General features: G+C 55.1%; 1 protein-coding gene across 4 annotated transcripts in view; it reads left to right on the top strand.

Moving 5' to 3' along the window:
- RASGRF1 (Ras protein specific guanine nucleotide releasing factor 1) overlaps positions 1-13465 on the top strand; it is a 110229-nt gene that overhangs the window by 79654 nt on the left and 17110 nt on the right. For all 4 annotated transcript variants that reach the window (XM_004421884.3, XM_087428779.1, XM_087428782.1 and 1 more), the window contains exons 16-22: positions 579-704; positions 2354-2524; positions 3129-3235; positions 3743-3855; positions 5694-5754; positions 9239-9342; positions 10832-10916. In XM_004421884.3, coding sequence (XP_004421941.1) covers positions 579-704; positions 2354-2524; positions 3129-3235; positions 3743-3855; positions 5694-5754; positions 9239-9342; positions 10832-10916 — 767 coding nt within the window. The remainder of the gene's footprint in view (positions 1-578; positions 705-2353; positions 2525-3128; positions 3236-3742; positions 3856-5693; positions 5755-9238; positions 9343-10831; positions 10917-13465) is intronic.

Below are 13465 nucleotides of genomic sequence, written 5' to 3'. Positions count from 1 at the left end.
ATTCATCAGCTTTCCCCAAAGTGTGTAAGCCATGAGTCTCCCAAGATTAGGGAGACTATAATTTACTGCCCAAACCTGGACACTTTGGATAGTGACCAGGGGCAGGGGACAACAGGTATGAAGCAGGACTTTCCTGGGCAACCATGGCAGATGGTCACCCTGACTAAGCTGCTTCTCACACACACACACACACACACGCACACACGCACACACACACACAAATCCTGGTACTGAAACTGTGGTCCATGGACCAGCCACATGGGCATCACCTGGGAGCATGTTAGAAATACAGAGTCTCAGGCCCGCCTAGCCCTCTGAATCAGCACCTGCAGTCTAACCAGATCCCCAGTGTGTCCGGTCGGGTGTGAGAAGCCTGGTAGAGCAGAAGCCATCTTGGAGATTCCCAGTGCCCATTAGCCTGTGAAAGGTCTGATCCGGCCGTGGCAAATACAGCTGTTAAACTTTCTTCAACAGGTATATCCCAAACTTATGGTGTTTCGCTTCAATAAATTATAGACCTGAATTTAAAAATCAGTGACTATTTGAGAAAGGTAAAATTATTTCCTTCTTTTCTCCAGGCTCCGAAGTCTCCGTGAGGGAAGAGTCAGATAACGATCAAACCCAGAGTGACGATGGCGACCCCGAGACGTCACCCACCAAATCCCCCACAACGCCCAAATCCCTCAGAAGCAAAAATTCCTCAGGTACAGTTCACTGATGCAAAACTACACACAGATTCCCAGAGGCTGAGCGAGATCCGGGCTGGGTGAGGGCAGCAGGCCACGCTGAGTGAAGGGGAGTGGGTGTCACCCTCTGTTTTATGAGGGGGTCCTAAGTGCAGGAACATTCTGATGCTTCATCACCCCTGGGGGCGACTGTGGGGGCCGAGACACCGGCTGGGGAGATCCTGCTCTTCAACTCAGCAGAGTCGCTCCCCTGGTTCCAGACAGGGCTGCATAACACCCCCAGCGCAGGTGGGCAGGAAGGCCCAGCATCTAGGCTGTTCTTGGAAGATCCAGATTCAGAAGGGGTTTCCTGAGCTCCTGCCACACGGCAGGCCCTGTCCCGTTCCCTTGAATCATCTGAGGCCTTGTCGAGTGGCCAGGTTATTCCCGTTTTTCAAATAAGGGAAAGGACTCTGAGAGATTGTAACGATGCCCACCCAAGTCTCAGACTCGTGATCCTAAAGGGTCCTCGAGGAGCCCCCTGGGTCTCAGGTTCCCATCAAGCATCTCCCCACACACGGGAGACACACTCTGAGACACCCAACGGTGAGGCAAGAGCTCAGGGGGCCCCACCTCCCAGGGCGCTGCCTTCCCCAGCCCCTGCCCCCACCTGCAAGGCGTGGCCTAAATCCCGGGCCCCCCAGCTCTCCAGGTCTTCCGAAGAGACCCAGCCAGTAACAGGGTCCCCTAGCTGAAGAGAGAAACTGCCTGACACCCCGCAGGCACGCCACAGCTTCTCAGATACACGGAAGCAGGTCTCACGAGAGCCAAATTTCAGAAATAAGCTTTGAGATTTTAAAATAAGTCATTCCCTCTTCACAGCACAAGTACTGTTACTTTGTCCTACTTGAGTATAGATTGGTCTCCAGAGGCTTATAAAATGAAGCTAAAGGTTTCCAGAGTCAGATTCTACTACTACTAAACAATTCTTATTATTAATAGCATTGCTATTCCATGGCATACATACAGCTTTTCACACAATACTAAGTACTCTCATCTATGTTATCTCCTTTAATCTTTATATCCACCTTTTGAAGTAGGTATTCATATCCCTATTATCCAGAGATTACTGAGACTCGGAGAGGTTAAATAACTTACCCAAAGCCACACAGCTAGTGAGTGGCGGGGGTGGGGATGGTGGTACAGACTCGAGTGCAGTGCTCTCTCAGTCCCACTGTGCCAGTGAGCCCGTCAGTATGAATTATCAATGTCAGAGATCAGACAGATTATGCATTCATTCCAAAAAGATGAAAGGGTAGGTAAAGTCGTGATGCTGTTCTCAAGCAGGCTGTGCCCAGCTGGGCCTAAGAGGAAAAGGGGTTTGGAACAGCAGAGAGATGGAAGGGGTGGAGATGGAGATTTCCTTCAGAAGCAGGGGGTGGCGGGACCTTCTGCATCTCCCAGGAGAAGGCGGAGGGAGGCAACCTTCCCCTCCCCTGAGACAGCCCTGGGGGTGGCATGGCAGGGGCTTGCCCCTTCCCGGGGACTTTACAGGGGGACAGACCCCCCCCCACCGCCCCCTGACAAGCCCTGGGGGCAGTGAAGACAGCCTGCCCGTCTGGAGGCTGTCCCGGCCTGGGGAGCCCTGGTTGGCTAACAGCCGAAGGCTGGTTCCGTCCTGTCCACAGAGTTCCCGCTCTTTTCCTACAATAATGGGGTCGTCATGACATCCTGTCGCGAGCTGGACAATAACCGCAGCGCCCTGTCAGCAGCCTCCGCCTTTGCCATAGCAACCGCAGGCGCGAACGAGGGCGCCCCCAACAAGGAGAAGTACCGGAGAATGTCCTTAGCCAGCGCAGGTGCGTGGGGGTCTGCGTTTACCGCCCTCCCTGGGGTCGGCCCGGCTGCAAGACAGCCGTGACCCAGGATCCTGCCCCCCTTGGGGGATTTGGCGCTTGCTGCTCCCTGCCTTGGCCAAAGCTGACCCTCCTGCCAGGAGCCCTTCCTCCCACCACCCCTCTCTGCTACTGGGAAAACTACTCCTAGTGAAGCCCCCCACCAATGGGAGCCTCAGTCACCCCCCCCACCTCCCACTCCCATGGTGTTGGTCCTGCCGCAGAGGCTGGATAGGGGCCCCAGCGAGCTCTCACCTCTGTGGAGGGCCAGTGCGGCCCTGTCTGGAGACGCTGCCAGAATCTTCCAGCAACCCCTGAAAGACGCAGAGGTCCCGTAGAGGTGGGTGTGTATGGACTGTGTCCACTGAGAAGTCGTGGCATCCAGTCTTACTGGTCAGAACCTGGCTGGCTGTCACATATTTCACTGTCCCCTGCCCATAGGCCTCCTGCCCCACAGCCATGAGGGCAGCCCCAGCTCACCCAGATCTAGGTTTGGATCCAGACTAGAGCCAGGCTCTGCTGCTTGTCCTCATGTACCCTCTCTCCCCTCTGCCACGTGTGCCACCAGGGTTTCCCCCCGACCAGAGGAACGGAGACAAGGAGTTTGTGATCCGCAGGGCGGCTACCAACCGCGTCCTGAACGTGCTCCGCCACTGGGTCTCCAAACACTCTCAGGTGGGTGGGGCCCCGGGTGGGCTGCTGGGGACCCGTGGGCCTGACCCCGGAACCAGCCACCCTAGAAAGGGGCTGCTGGCAGAGTGAGCGGGAGGAGTGTCAGAGAAGCAAAGGGAGGGTGGGAGGGAGCCCAGGTGTGTCACCTCGATATTCTCAGAAGGGCCTGCTCAAATCCCCTAGGAGGGGATCCAGGACATTCAGGGGACCGGGGCCTCTGTCTCCCCACCTCTGTCTGCAGCATGGGGGATAGGGTAGGTTTGTACCTCGCAGGGTCCTGGGCTAGGAGTGCGGTCAGCCAAGGGATGGTGCTTGGTCTTGCCCAGTGCCTTTTACCTAAGGGTGTCCAGGCTCCACTGGTGCCTGCCACGCAGCCAGTGACAAGAAGGAGGCAGGGCAGCCTGCCATGGCCGGAATAGAAACTGCAGCTTCCTCCTCTGTCCGGGGCCGGGACCACTGCAGGGCAGCTAGAACACAGTAGCCAGAGCCACCGTCACATCTTCCCCACAGGACTTCGAGACCAACGACGAGCTCAAATGCAAGGTCATCAGCTTCCTGGAGGAGGTCATGCACGACCCGGAGCTCCTGACCCAGGAACGGAAGGCTGCAGCCAACATCATCAGGTACACAGCCCCCGCCCCCGGCTGAGGACTCCCATGTGGCTGGCCAGAGGCAGGGAGGTGATGAGCGCCCTTCCCAGGCAGGAGGACAGCCTCAGGCAGGTGTGCCGGGGAGGAGCCGGAGCCCTGAGCTGCCTGGGGCAGTGCACCCCCTTCTGCAGCCAGGCTCTGGAGCGGGTAGTCCATTTGTCCTTCCTCCCCCTCCCTGCTCCTCATCAGAGCTTGACCTCCATGAGGCAAGAACCGTGCCTTCTTCTCCAGCCATGTCCACAGCTGCTGACACCTGTCTAGTCCATGCTGTCCTATATGGGAGCCGCTAGCGACATATGCTGTTAAATCTTGATTAATTAAAGTTAAATAAAATTTAAAATTCAGTTCCTCAGTCACACAAGCCACATGTCCCTCGTGGCATTGCGCAGCGCAGATAAAGAGCGTTCCCATCAGCATAGAGTTCTCTTGGACAGCGCTGGCCACCCTTGCTTGTAGGTGCTCAGGGAATGTCTGTGGAATTGAACTGAGTTAAGTTATTTGTCCCCAAACCAGGCTGCCTCTTGTGGTGGAGGTCAGGGGTCAGGCAGTCCCATGTCTGAGCTGGCTCAGCCAGTGACTCGCTGTATGACCTTGAGCAAGCGCGCTTCTCTGAGCCTCATTTTTCTCCTCTATAAAACGGGTGAACAATACCCACTTCAGGGGCTGCAGTGAGGCTGGGGTGAGATCATGCTGCTGCTCTGGCAGGTCATGCCATGGGCATCGAGCGCACTACCACTGTCCACCCACTGCTCTCAGCCGCTGACTCGCTCTGCCCCTCGAGCCCTGCAGTCGCTGTCTGTGATCCAGACTTTCAGCCACTTCCTGCCTACGACCCAAGGCTCCAGCCTTCCTCCTGCCAGACCATCCACCTTGCTTCCCCAAGGCTTCATTGTTCCCCAGGCTCAGAGCCCTAGAATCTCTTTCAGGACTCCCTCATCTTTGATACCCGCCCGCTACACACACCCCCTACACACACACACACACACACACACACACACACACACACAGTCAGCCCCAGGTCCTCGAGCCCCTGAGCCTCGTGGTCAGAGCCCCCTTGGTGAGGGAGCTTGTTCTGGATGCTGCCTGAGTTGCCGTGGGAAGAGCAGGCTGTGGAGTCGGCAGCCCTGGTTTGAATGGTAGACCCCCCGCACTCCTGCTGTGGGACGTCCGCTGAGTGACTGTGTCCTCAGCTGCAAAATACACGGGAAGCAAGCCTCCTTCCTCGCTTCCTCTCAACACAGTCCCACCTCTGGGCCTTTGGCCACCACGCTGCTGCCTCCCACCCTGTGCTGTCCCTCGCGTCTGGAAGGCTCCTCAGCGCTTCCTGCGGCTCTGGTCCTCCAGGCCCCTTCCCTCATTCACCTTTTCTCTCCACGTGCACGCAGCACCAGCCTCCTGCCCAGCCTGGTGCTGGGTGCCAGAGCTACAGGGATGAATCAGACATCACTCTGCCCGCAAGGGCTCCCAGCCCGGGTCTAGCGGGGACATGTGCATACACAGCCTTTCCAGCATGGAGAGCCGGGGCTGGGACTGCAGGAGGCCCAGGAGCTGAGGGAGCCCCAGGAGGGGACTTCACCAGGAGGAGGGTCAGGGTGCTGAATCCTGAGGAGACACCATCGAGAAGAAGTCAGTGAGGAAGAAAGGGAGACAGGGCTCCTGACAAAGGGAATGCAGCGCAGAGACAGAGGGCGGGAGCCTGCCGAGAGCAGGGGGCTTGCAGAGCGTTCAGGCCGGTGGGGCTGGGGAGGCTGCCTCAGGGGTGAGGAGGGGTACAGACTGCGCAGGGCTCATCAAGCCTTCTCGTCCCCTAGGACTCTGACTCAGGAGGACCCGGGTGACAACCAGATCACGCTGGAGGAAATCACGCAGATGGTGAGCCGGGCCTGCCTCTTGCTCCCCTGCCAAACCTGTCTTCCCTGGTCTTCGCCCGCCTCCCTGGCTCCCAGGATCCCTGCTTTTATGACCCTCTAACCAAGCACAGTCACCCCCTAGAGCTGCCATAACAAAGTCCCACAGACTGGTGATTCAAAACCACAGGAGTTTATTCTTTCTTAGTTCAGGAGGCCAGAAGTCTGAAGTTAAGGTGTTGGTGGGGCCATGCTCCCTCCAAAGGCTCTAGAGGAGGATCCTTCCAGGCCTCTTCCGGCTTCCAGTAGCCCCGTGTTCCTTGGCTTGTGGCAGCCAATCTCCAATCTCTGCCTCCATTGTCACGTGGCCATCTTCTCCCTGTGTGTCTCTGCGTCATGTTCCCTCTGTGTACGTCTGTCCCTCTGTCCAAACTTCCCCTACTTATAGGAGACACCAGTCATATTGGATGAGGGCCCACCCTAATGACCTCATCTTAACCTGAGTACATCTACAACCACCCTGTTTCCAAATAAGGTCACATTCACAGGTACCAGGTTTAGGACTTCCACGTATCTTTTCTGGGGGTTGGGGAAAATTCAACCCAAAAACGCCTCCCTTTCTTCATCCTCTGCCTCCCGTCACTCCCTGAGTCGTCTGCTCCTTCTCTGCTCACGTGGTCCCTGGAAGGGGAGGGTAAGAAGTCAGGACTGTGGTTGGTGGGTGCCTGTGTGCCGGCGCTGTGCTAGGCCTTTGAAGACTCAAGGTGCTCTTATCCCAGTGCTACAAGTGTGTATCCTTACCCCGTCTTCCAGATGAGGCAACCGAGGCATGGGGAGGTGAAGCAACTCACCCAAGGTCGTGGTGGGTGCCAGAGCTGGTGTTCACATCAGAACTCATCCTGCACACGGCACAGCCTCGTGCCAAGGAGTCGGGATGCAGCTTGCCGCCTGCCCAGAAGTGAGGGACCCCAGGGGAGCGCTGTGCTTACAGCAAAGAAATATGAGCTAATGGTGGTATTCCACGTGGTGGAAGGGAATGATGGTCTCATGTGCTTCCAGGGCTTGGGCCCACTTTTTTTTCCAGGTCAGCGATATGCATCCCAGAATGCCACCACGAGCCCCTGCCATCATGGCAGCCAAGGAAGCTCAAGGCAGACTGACTTTGGCCTTCCTGTAGGTAGAGATTGCACAGCCCCAAGCTGGCTCACTCCCCATACTGGCTGAGGGACCTCCAGTCTGTTCTAAGTAGCCAGTGTGAGGACTTAGGACTCTGGGTTCTGGGCCCACTGCTCCCCTCCTGTTTCCTCTCCTGACTCCTCAGCTGGCTCTCCCAGCCGTGGCGATGGGTGAGACCACCCATGGAGCAACTAGCGCCCTGCCTCCATTGTGCCCCCTGAGAGCAGCACTGCAGGGCTGGTGCCCCCGGAACCCACACGTGCCCTCGGGTGGGGATGTTGATTGTGCCTAGACACTGCTACTTCCAGACTGATCCTTTGGGCCAGAACAGTGGGTAAACCCTGAGAGAGAAGGGCTCCCCCCTGCAGGGGAGCGGCCAGCACTCTGCTCCTGTTTCCCAGCAGGGGCCAGCTGGAATGTTCAGCCCTCAAGAGCACGAGGGCCCCTTGTTCCTTCATGAACAGCCTGAGGCTCTTCCAGAACAAAGTGCCGCTGAGCTGCCCCTGACCTGACACGTTCCCAGAGCCCAGAGAGCCTGCGTGGGCCACGTCCAGTTTGGAGGAGGCCCCAGTGGCCTCACCAGAGAGGCTTCTTGCTGTGGGGCTTTCGCAAGCCCTGGGAAAGGTGGAGGAAGACGGCGGTTCCGGCCTCTGCCTCCAAGGTCACCCTCCCTCCTAGGCCACACCAAAAGGGAGCAGAGTGGGCTGCCTGCTCCTTCTTGCCCAGCACACCTTCTCCTGGCCAGGCCTCTTGGCCACTCAGTGCCCTGGGCCACTGGGCCATCCATCCCTCACCCCCAGCGCCACAGGCCTCTCCCCAGGCCAGGCCAGAAACTGGCCCTCGCCCCTGACAGTTCGGCCATCCTGGGCCTTCAGGAGTGGGCTGAGCTGCCCGCCTGCCTGCATCTACTTCAGAAGCTGGGGGCTCCCTCCCCATGAGGGTCCTCACCCTGTAACACAGCATCTCAGGTGGCACCTGCTGCTCTCGTCCCCATGTCCCCGCTGCCTTTTTAAGAACTCATCATCCCCCACACCCACGCTCCTGCATCTGGACTTCTGCACAGAGCATTCCTGGCCCGGGGTGACTCTGCCACACACACACACACGCACACACACACACGCGGGGGCTGGAGCAGGAGCTCCTTCCTCTGCTGTCCTACACTCTGTCCCTGCTCAGGTCCTGTGACTGGAGCTCCTGATGCCAGGGACCGTGTTGTCTGGTCTGCCTGTCTCCAGTGTCAAGCGAGGCCCCGGCAGTGCAGACTTAGTGACTGTTTGCTGAGGAAGTGGAAAGGAGGGAGGAGGCAGACGTAGTCTAGGAGGGATGGCTTGTTCCCTTGATATGGGGTGGACCCCACTTCGCTTGGGATCAGTGCAGCTTTCGGGCACTCAGCCCAGCCCATTGGGACCTCTGGGCAGGGTAGCTGGCGCCCCTCCTCCCTTGTGGCCCAGCTGGCCACTCAGTGAGGGGCAGAGGATTCTTGTTCCTGACTCATCCCTCTGTGGATTCAAGCTCCTCCCAAGACCAGCACAGTTGTCCCCTTCCCGAGTTTTCTCCAGCTCCCTCCAGCCCCTCCTGGATCCAAGAGACTCTCCGTGATCTCTGTACCCAAGAACCCCAGCCTCCGTGTGTCCACCTCTTATCTAATCTCTGCCACAGGGACCTTGGTCCCCTGGCTAGTGTTTCCTGAGGATTTCTCCTGGTCAACGGGCTCAGGTGGTGGACACCTTTAAAGGTGGTGTCCGTGGGTGGCCCTGGGGGCCAACGACATGGTAACGCTGAGACTAAGGTCAGACAGCTGTCTTCTGGGCACAGAACAGGAATACTGTCCCAGGAGGTAATCACACCTGTGAGTCCATATCTGCTAATGAAATCTAAAAGGAAACTTTATGGAGCCAGTTGTGGACCCAGACAGAACCTGAGGGAGTGACAGATCACCGTAGCTGGAGCCAGACCGCCTGGGCTCCCATCCCAGGTCTCAGTCGCCCGTTTCCGGCTGAGTGACTTGCGCTGGTCATTGACCTCTGGAAGCCTCTGTTGCCTCATGCATGCACTGGGGAGAACAGTAGCTCCCTTGCAGGGTAAGAGATGACTAAACATGGTGATCCTCATGAAGTGCAGAGCACAGGCCTCGCACACACACAGAGCACGACAAACGGCGGCTCCCAGCTCCCCTCATCCCGTTTCCTCAGCTCCCTTTGTCCAGGTGGGCCAGGTCATCTGAGTCACGCCCCATCCCCACCCACCAGAATTGAGACAGATTTCCTCAAAGAAGTGGCCAAAAGCCAGGAGGTGTCCCTCGGGGGCCTAACTCAGGACCTTGCTCCCCTCAGGCTGAAGGCGTAAAGGCCGAGCCCTTTGAAAACCACTCAGCCCTGGAGATCGCGGAGCAGCTGACCCTGCTGGACCACCTCGTCTTCAAGAAGATTCCTTATGAGTGAGTGGGTGAGGGGGCCAGACCCCTCCTCCCTCCTCTTCCTCAGGGCATCTTTGTCAGCACCCCTGAAGCATGTGCAGTAGACTTCCAGAGCTGCGTGGACTCTCCGCAGCTTGAAACAAAAGTGCATGTGTCGGCAGGGATGAGGGAGGATCCCTGTTCCCTTTCTCTCCTCGTCTGTCAGCTGCACATACGCACACACACTTTTCCAGAAGCATCTCTAACTTGGCACTCCTGTTCTGGAGGTCTAGAAAAGGAGTGTGTGTTCATGTGTGTGCACACATGTACATGTGAGCAAATGTGCACACGTGCATGGGTGTGTGTGTGTGTGCGCACATCCCCCGGGAGCAGACTTTGGGGACAGCTCTGAATTTTGAAGAAGCCTCAAGGCCTGGTATTACCTGCTCTGGCCCATAGTCAGTCACCCCCAAGTGTTCATTGTAATTATACTACTTAAATAATTTTGTACCACCCTTTCTTCCTTTAACAGTATACCAAAATGGTATTTGTCAACATCATTTTTAATAAATGCACAATATTCCCTAACAGTGCATTAAGCCATGGGGTTATTTTCAGTTTTCACTTTTATATTTAAAGCCGAGGTAAATCTTGTAACTAAATATTTCTATGAACTTTTTATAACTGTCCTAGAGTAGTTTCCTGAAATGAGAATCACCAGATCTGAGGCTATGAATCCTTGCAGGACTTTTGATCTGTGCCTTCCAGAAAGGTAGCCCCCCCTGGCAGTCCCAAAGGCCTTTGCCAACATGGCACCACCTCGCCTAGATGGGGAGTGTTGGCAGTTTGGAAACCTGCCACGTCTCCTGGATGTAGAAACAGCAGTTATTCTTGATATGCCCCCTCTAGGAAGAGAAACAGAATGTTTTCAAACACAGTTTGCCTCCCCTTGGCCCCTCCTGCCCACAGAACTCTGCCCAGGTCCCTCACGGTCACTGTCAAATGAGGAGCTTCTCCTGGGAGGCTTGGACGGTCCTTGGCTTCCCATGAGGTCACCATCTGCAGAACACGCTGCTGGCTTGGCTTGCAGGCTCATTTATCCTTTACCTGGCCCTTTTTTGAGGCCTTCTGTCCTCCCTATTCCACAGACCAGCTTCTTCAAAGTGACTCTAAAATGTGAGTTCCTCTGTGAGAAACAAGCTGCAAAACAAGACCTGATGTGTCCACCACCCTTCACAGTTTATAGTGTGCCTTCCCATCCCGTATCTCCTTTCAGCCTCACAATAACCCTGTGAGGATGATCATTGTTCCCATTCCACAGATGAAAAAACCAAGGCCCTGAGATCTGAAGGGCTTGCCTGAAGCCACACAGCTGGTACAAGGCAGAGCGAAACTGGAGCCCAGGATCCCTTCCTCTCTCAGGCTCTGCAGAAAGTTACTCCTCCAGAAATGACAACTGCAAAAAGCATATAAATTAAAGCAAAGATGTCCGCAAGGCAAATCTAAGCTCATCTGCCCTTCCTTCCTACAGGGAGTTCTTTGGACAAGGCTGGATGAAACTGGAAAAGAATGAGAGGACCCCTTACATCATGAAAACCACCAAGCATTTCAATGACGTGAGTATGGGGTGGGCAGCTGTCCTCTCCGGGTTTCTCTGACAGGACCCTCGAGGGGCTGGGTGGAGAACGGGCTAGAACCTGGCTAGAACCGGACCACCTGGGTCCTTTCAGCCCCCACTCCAGCTGTGGGGCCTTGGGCTGGTTGCTCCATCTCAGTCTCAGTTTCTTCTGTTGAGCGGGGCTGACCCTGAGAGGGTCCTAGGAAGGTCACATAGCCCAGCCCTGGCTCTTAGCAAGCCTGCACTCAAGACGGGAGTACTAAGAGGAGACACTCCTCCGAGCAGGTTTTTGGTGAATCTGTGGCAAAGAGATCTTGGAAAGAAAGGAATGAAGACCTCCTTGCTATGCTTATTTTTAACCCTCATCTTAATATTGAAAACAAGTGATATTTGGCTGGAAAATGACAGACAGCTTCCCTCTAATAAGTACATTATCCGGAAGCCTCTGCACCTCCTGAAATTTTGGCTAGGAGCTTCAACTCTCCTGGAAGTCGTGTTCTAATCCTCTCCCCCTTTCTTGCCTTTGCCCGTGAGGAAGATGGCCCCACAGGATAACGTTACAGAGACCGAAGGCCACACAGAGCTGGGTGAAACCAAGGCTGGGTTTGAGCCAAGCGCTCATGAGTGTCCCTGGCTAGGATCAGCATGGTCCAGTATCTGGCTCCTCCAGCCCCCTCTTCCTAGATCTCCGACTCCCCAGCTCTCATTGTCCCATCAAGATGGGACCAAGCCCTGGACCAGCAGAGCAGCGTAGTGTGTGTAGAAGGAAAGGCCTGGACTGACTCTGATTGGGCACTAAGACAGGGGCGCATCACATATTCCCCGCTCCGAGAAATCCCCTCTCAGGGAAACATGGGAGCAACAAAAACTAGGGGGCCAGATGGGGGCCAGAGTGTTCCAGGGCATGCTTCACACCTGCAGGGGGCGTTCCCTTGGCTCCTGGTTCTTTAATGAAGTAGTAACTGCCCCTTCACTCAAGTCTTACCTTGGCCGAGGACAGTGCTTTATAAGCACGATGATCTCATTTAAACCTCACTCCACCCCTAAAAGATGGGGGCTGTTGTCACATTTTAGACATAAAGAAAGCAAGGCAAATGCCTGAGGTCTCCAAACTAGTGTCTGGGAGCTCGTGGCCTTCCCCTGCGGGCGAGCCCCAGCTGTGAGAAAAAATCTCTCCCAGCAAATTGTGTACATTTGCCCAAACTCCAGCCCTGCAGCCACAGGGAACCAGGGCTCCCAGCCTCGTGACAGTCCTGAGGGCATTTGCACTTGGCACCTCCTCCTCTGAGTTTAGTCATCAATGCAAGTAAAGAGCCGTTGATGGCCAGAAATGGGAGCACATGATTCCACTTGTCCTCACCGCCTGGCCAGGGCCCCATCATATCCACCACAGCAGGGGATGGGGCCCCCGGCAAACACGCCCCATCCTGGGAGGGTCCTTGGCAGTGCGGAGGAGGCAAGAGGGCCCAGGTGTTGCAGCTCAGGGAGGAGCCCTGCAGAGAACACAGCAGCAGACCAGAGCTGCATCTGTCCCAAGGGAGTAGGTGATGGAGGCGGCAGGCCCCAGGAAACACGCACAACCCTGAGTCTCACCACACCTCACACACAACTCCAACGACAGCACCAGGCAGCAAAAAAAGTCCCTCTCCCTCCCCACCCCATTGTGTGTCCAGAACTCAAGTTAAGTCAAAGACGAGGCTATGAAGTGAGCACTTCCTGAATGTGTACCATGGGCCAGGCGCTATGCTAAGTGTTTCATAAGCACCATCTCATTTAATCCTGTTATTCTCCTTTTATAGATAAAAATACTAAGGCTCCAGGAGGTTAAATGTTGTCCCCAACATTACACAGCAGGAGAGACTACTTTGAACCCACGCAATCCCCCTCCGGAGGGCTGCCTTCGTCACTGCTTGGCATTTGGCCATGCTTGTTAAAATCCACCATTTTTTTCAGATACACAGAATGCATGCCTCCATGATGGTGATCATCATGGCCGGAAACTGTGTTTCTTAATCTCTCCCTGGCACAGTTCTTTTTGCTGTTTCTCAGTCCTTTTGCCTTTATTTCTTTGTCTTATTGAGTGGTACTGGCCAGGATCTCCAATATTGGGGCTAGAACTAGGCTGAAGCAGGAGAGGTGCCCCGGGAGCAGAATTTAAGGCATGAGGGCGCCTCCAGTCCCAGCCCTCTAGGACAGTGTTGAAGGGAAATAGCAATAGTAGACCTTGTTCTTGGTTTTAAAAAGAAAGCTTCTAATATTTCCCCATTTAGGATAGTCTGTTTCTTTACCAAATTAAAGAAATTCTTTTCTATTCCTTGTTTGCTATGGGTTTTTACCATAAATGAATATTGAATTTTATCAGATATTTTGTGTGCACCGATTGAGATGGTCATATGGTTTTTCTCCTTTATTCTGTGGATGGGCAATTATAGATTTTTCTCTAATATTCTCTTGCATTCCAGGGACAAACCAAATATGGTCCTGGAATATTAAACAAATAAGCATATAATTTTATTTTCTTGTATTTTGTGTATCTGGTTTTGGAAT

This window comes from Ceratotherium simum, chromosome 3 (genome assembly GCF_057802395.1).
Source record: "Ceratotherium simum simum isolate JZ-2026a chromosome 3, ASM5780239v1, whole genome shotgun sequence".
Lineage (NCBI taxonomy): Eukaryota > Metazoa > Chordata > Mammalia > Perissodactyla > Rhinocerotidae > Ceratotherium > Ceratotherium simum.
Note: the sequence above shows the minus strand (reverse complement) of the source record. Positions and strands in the feature narration are given on the sequence as shown.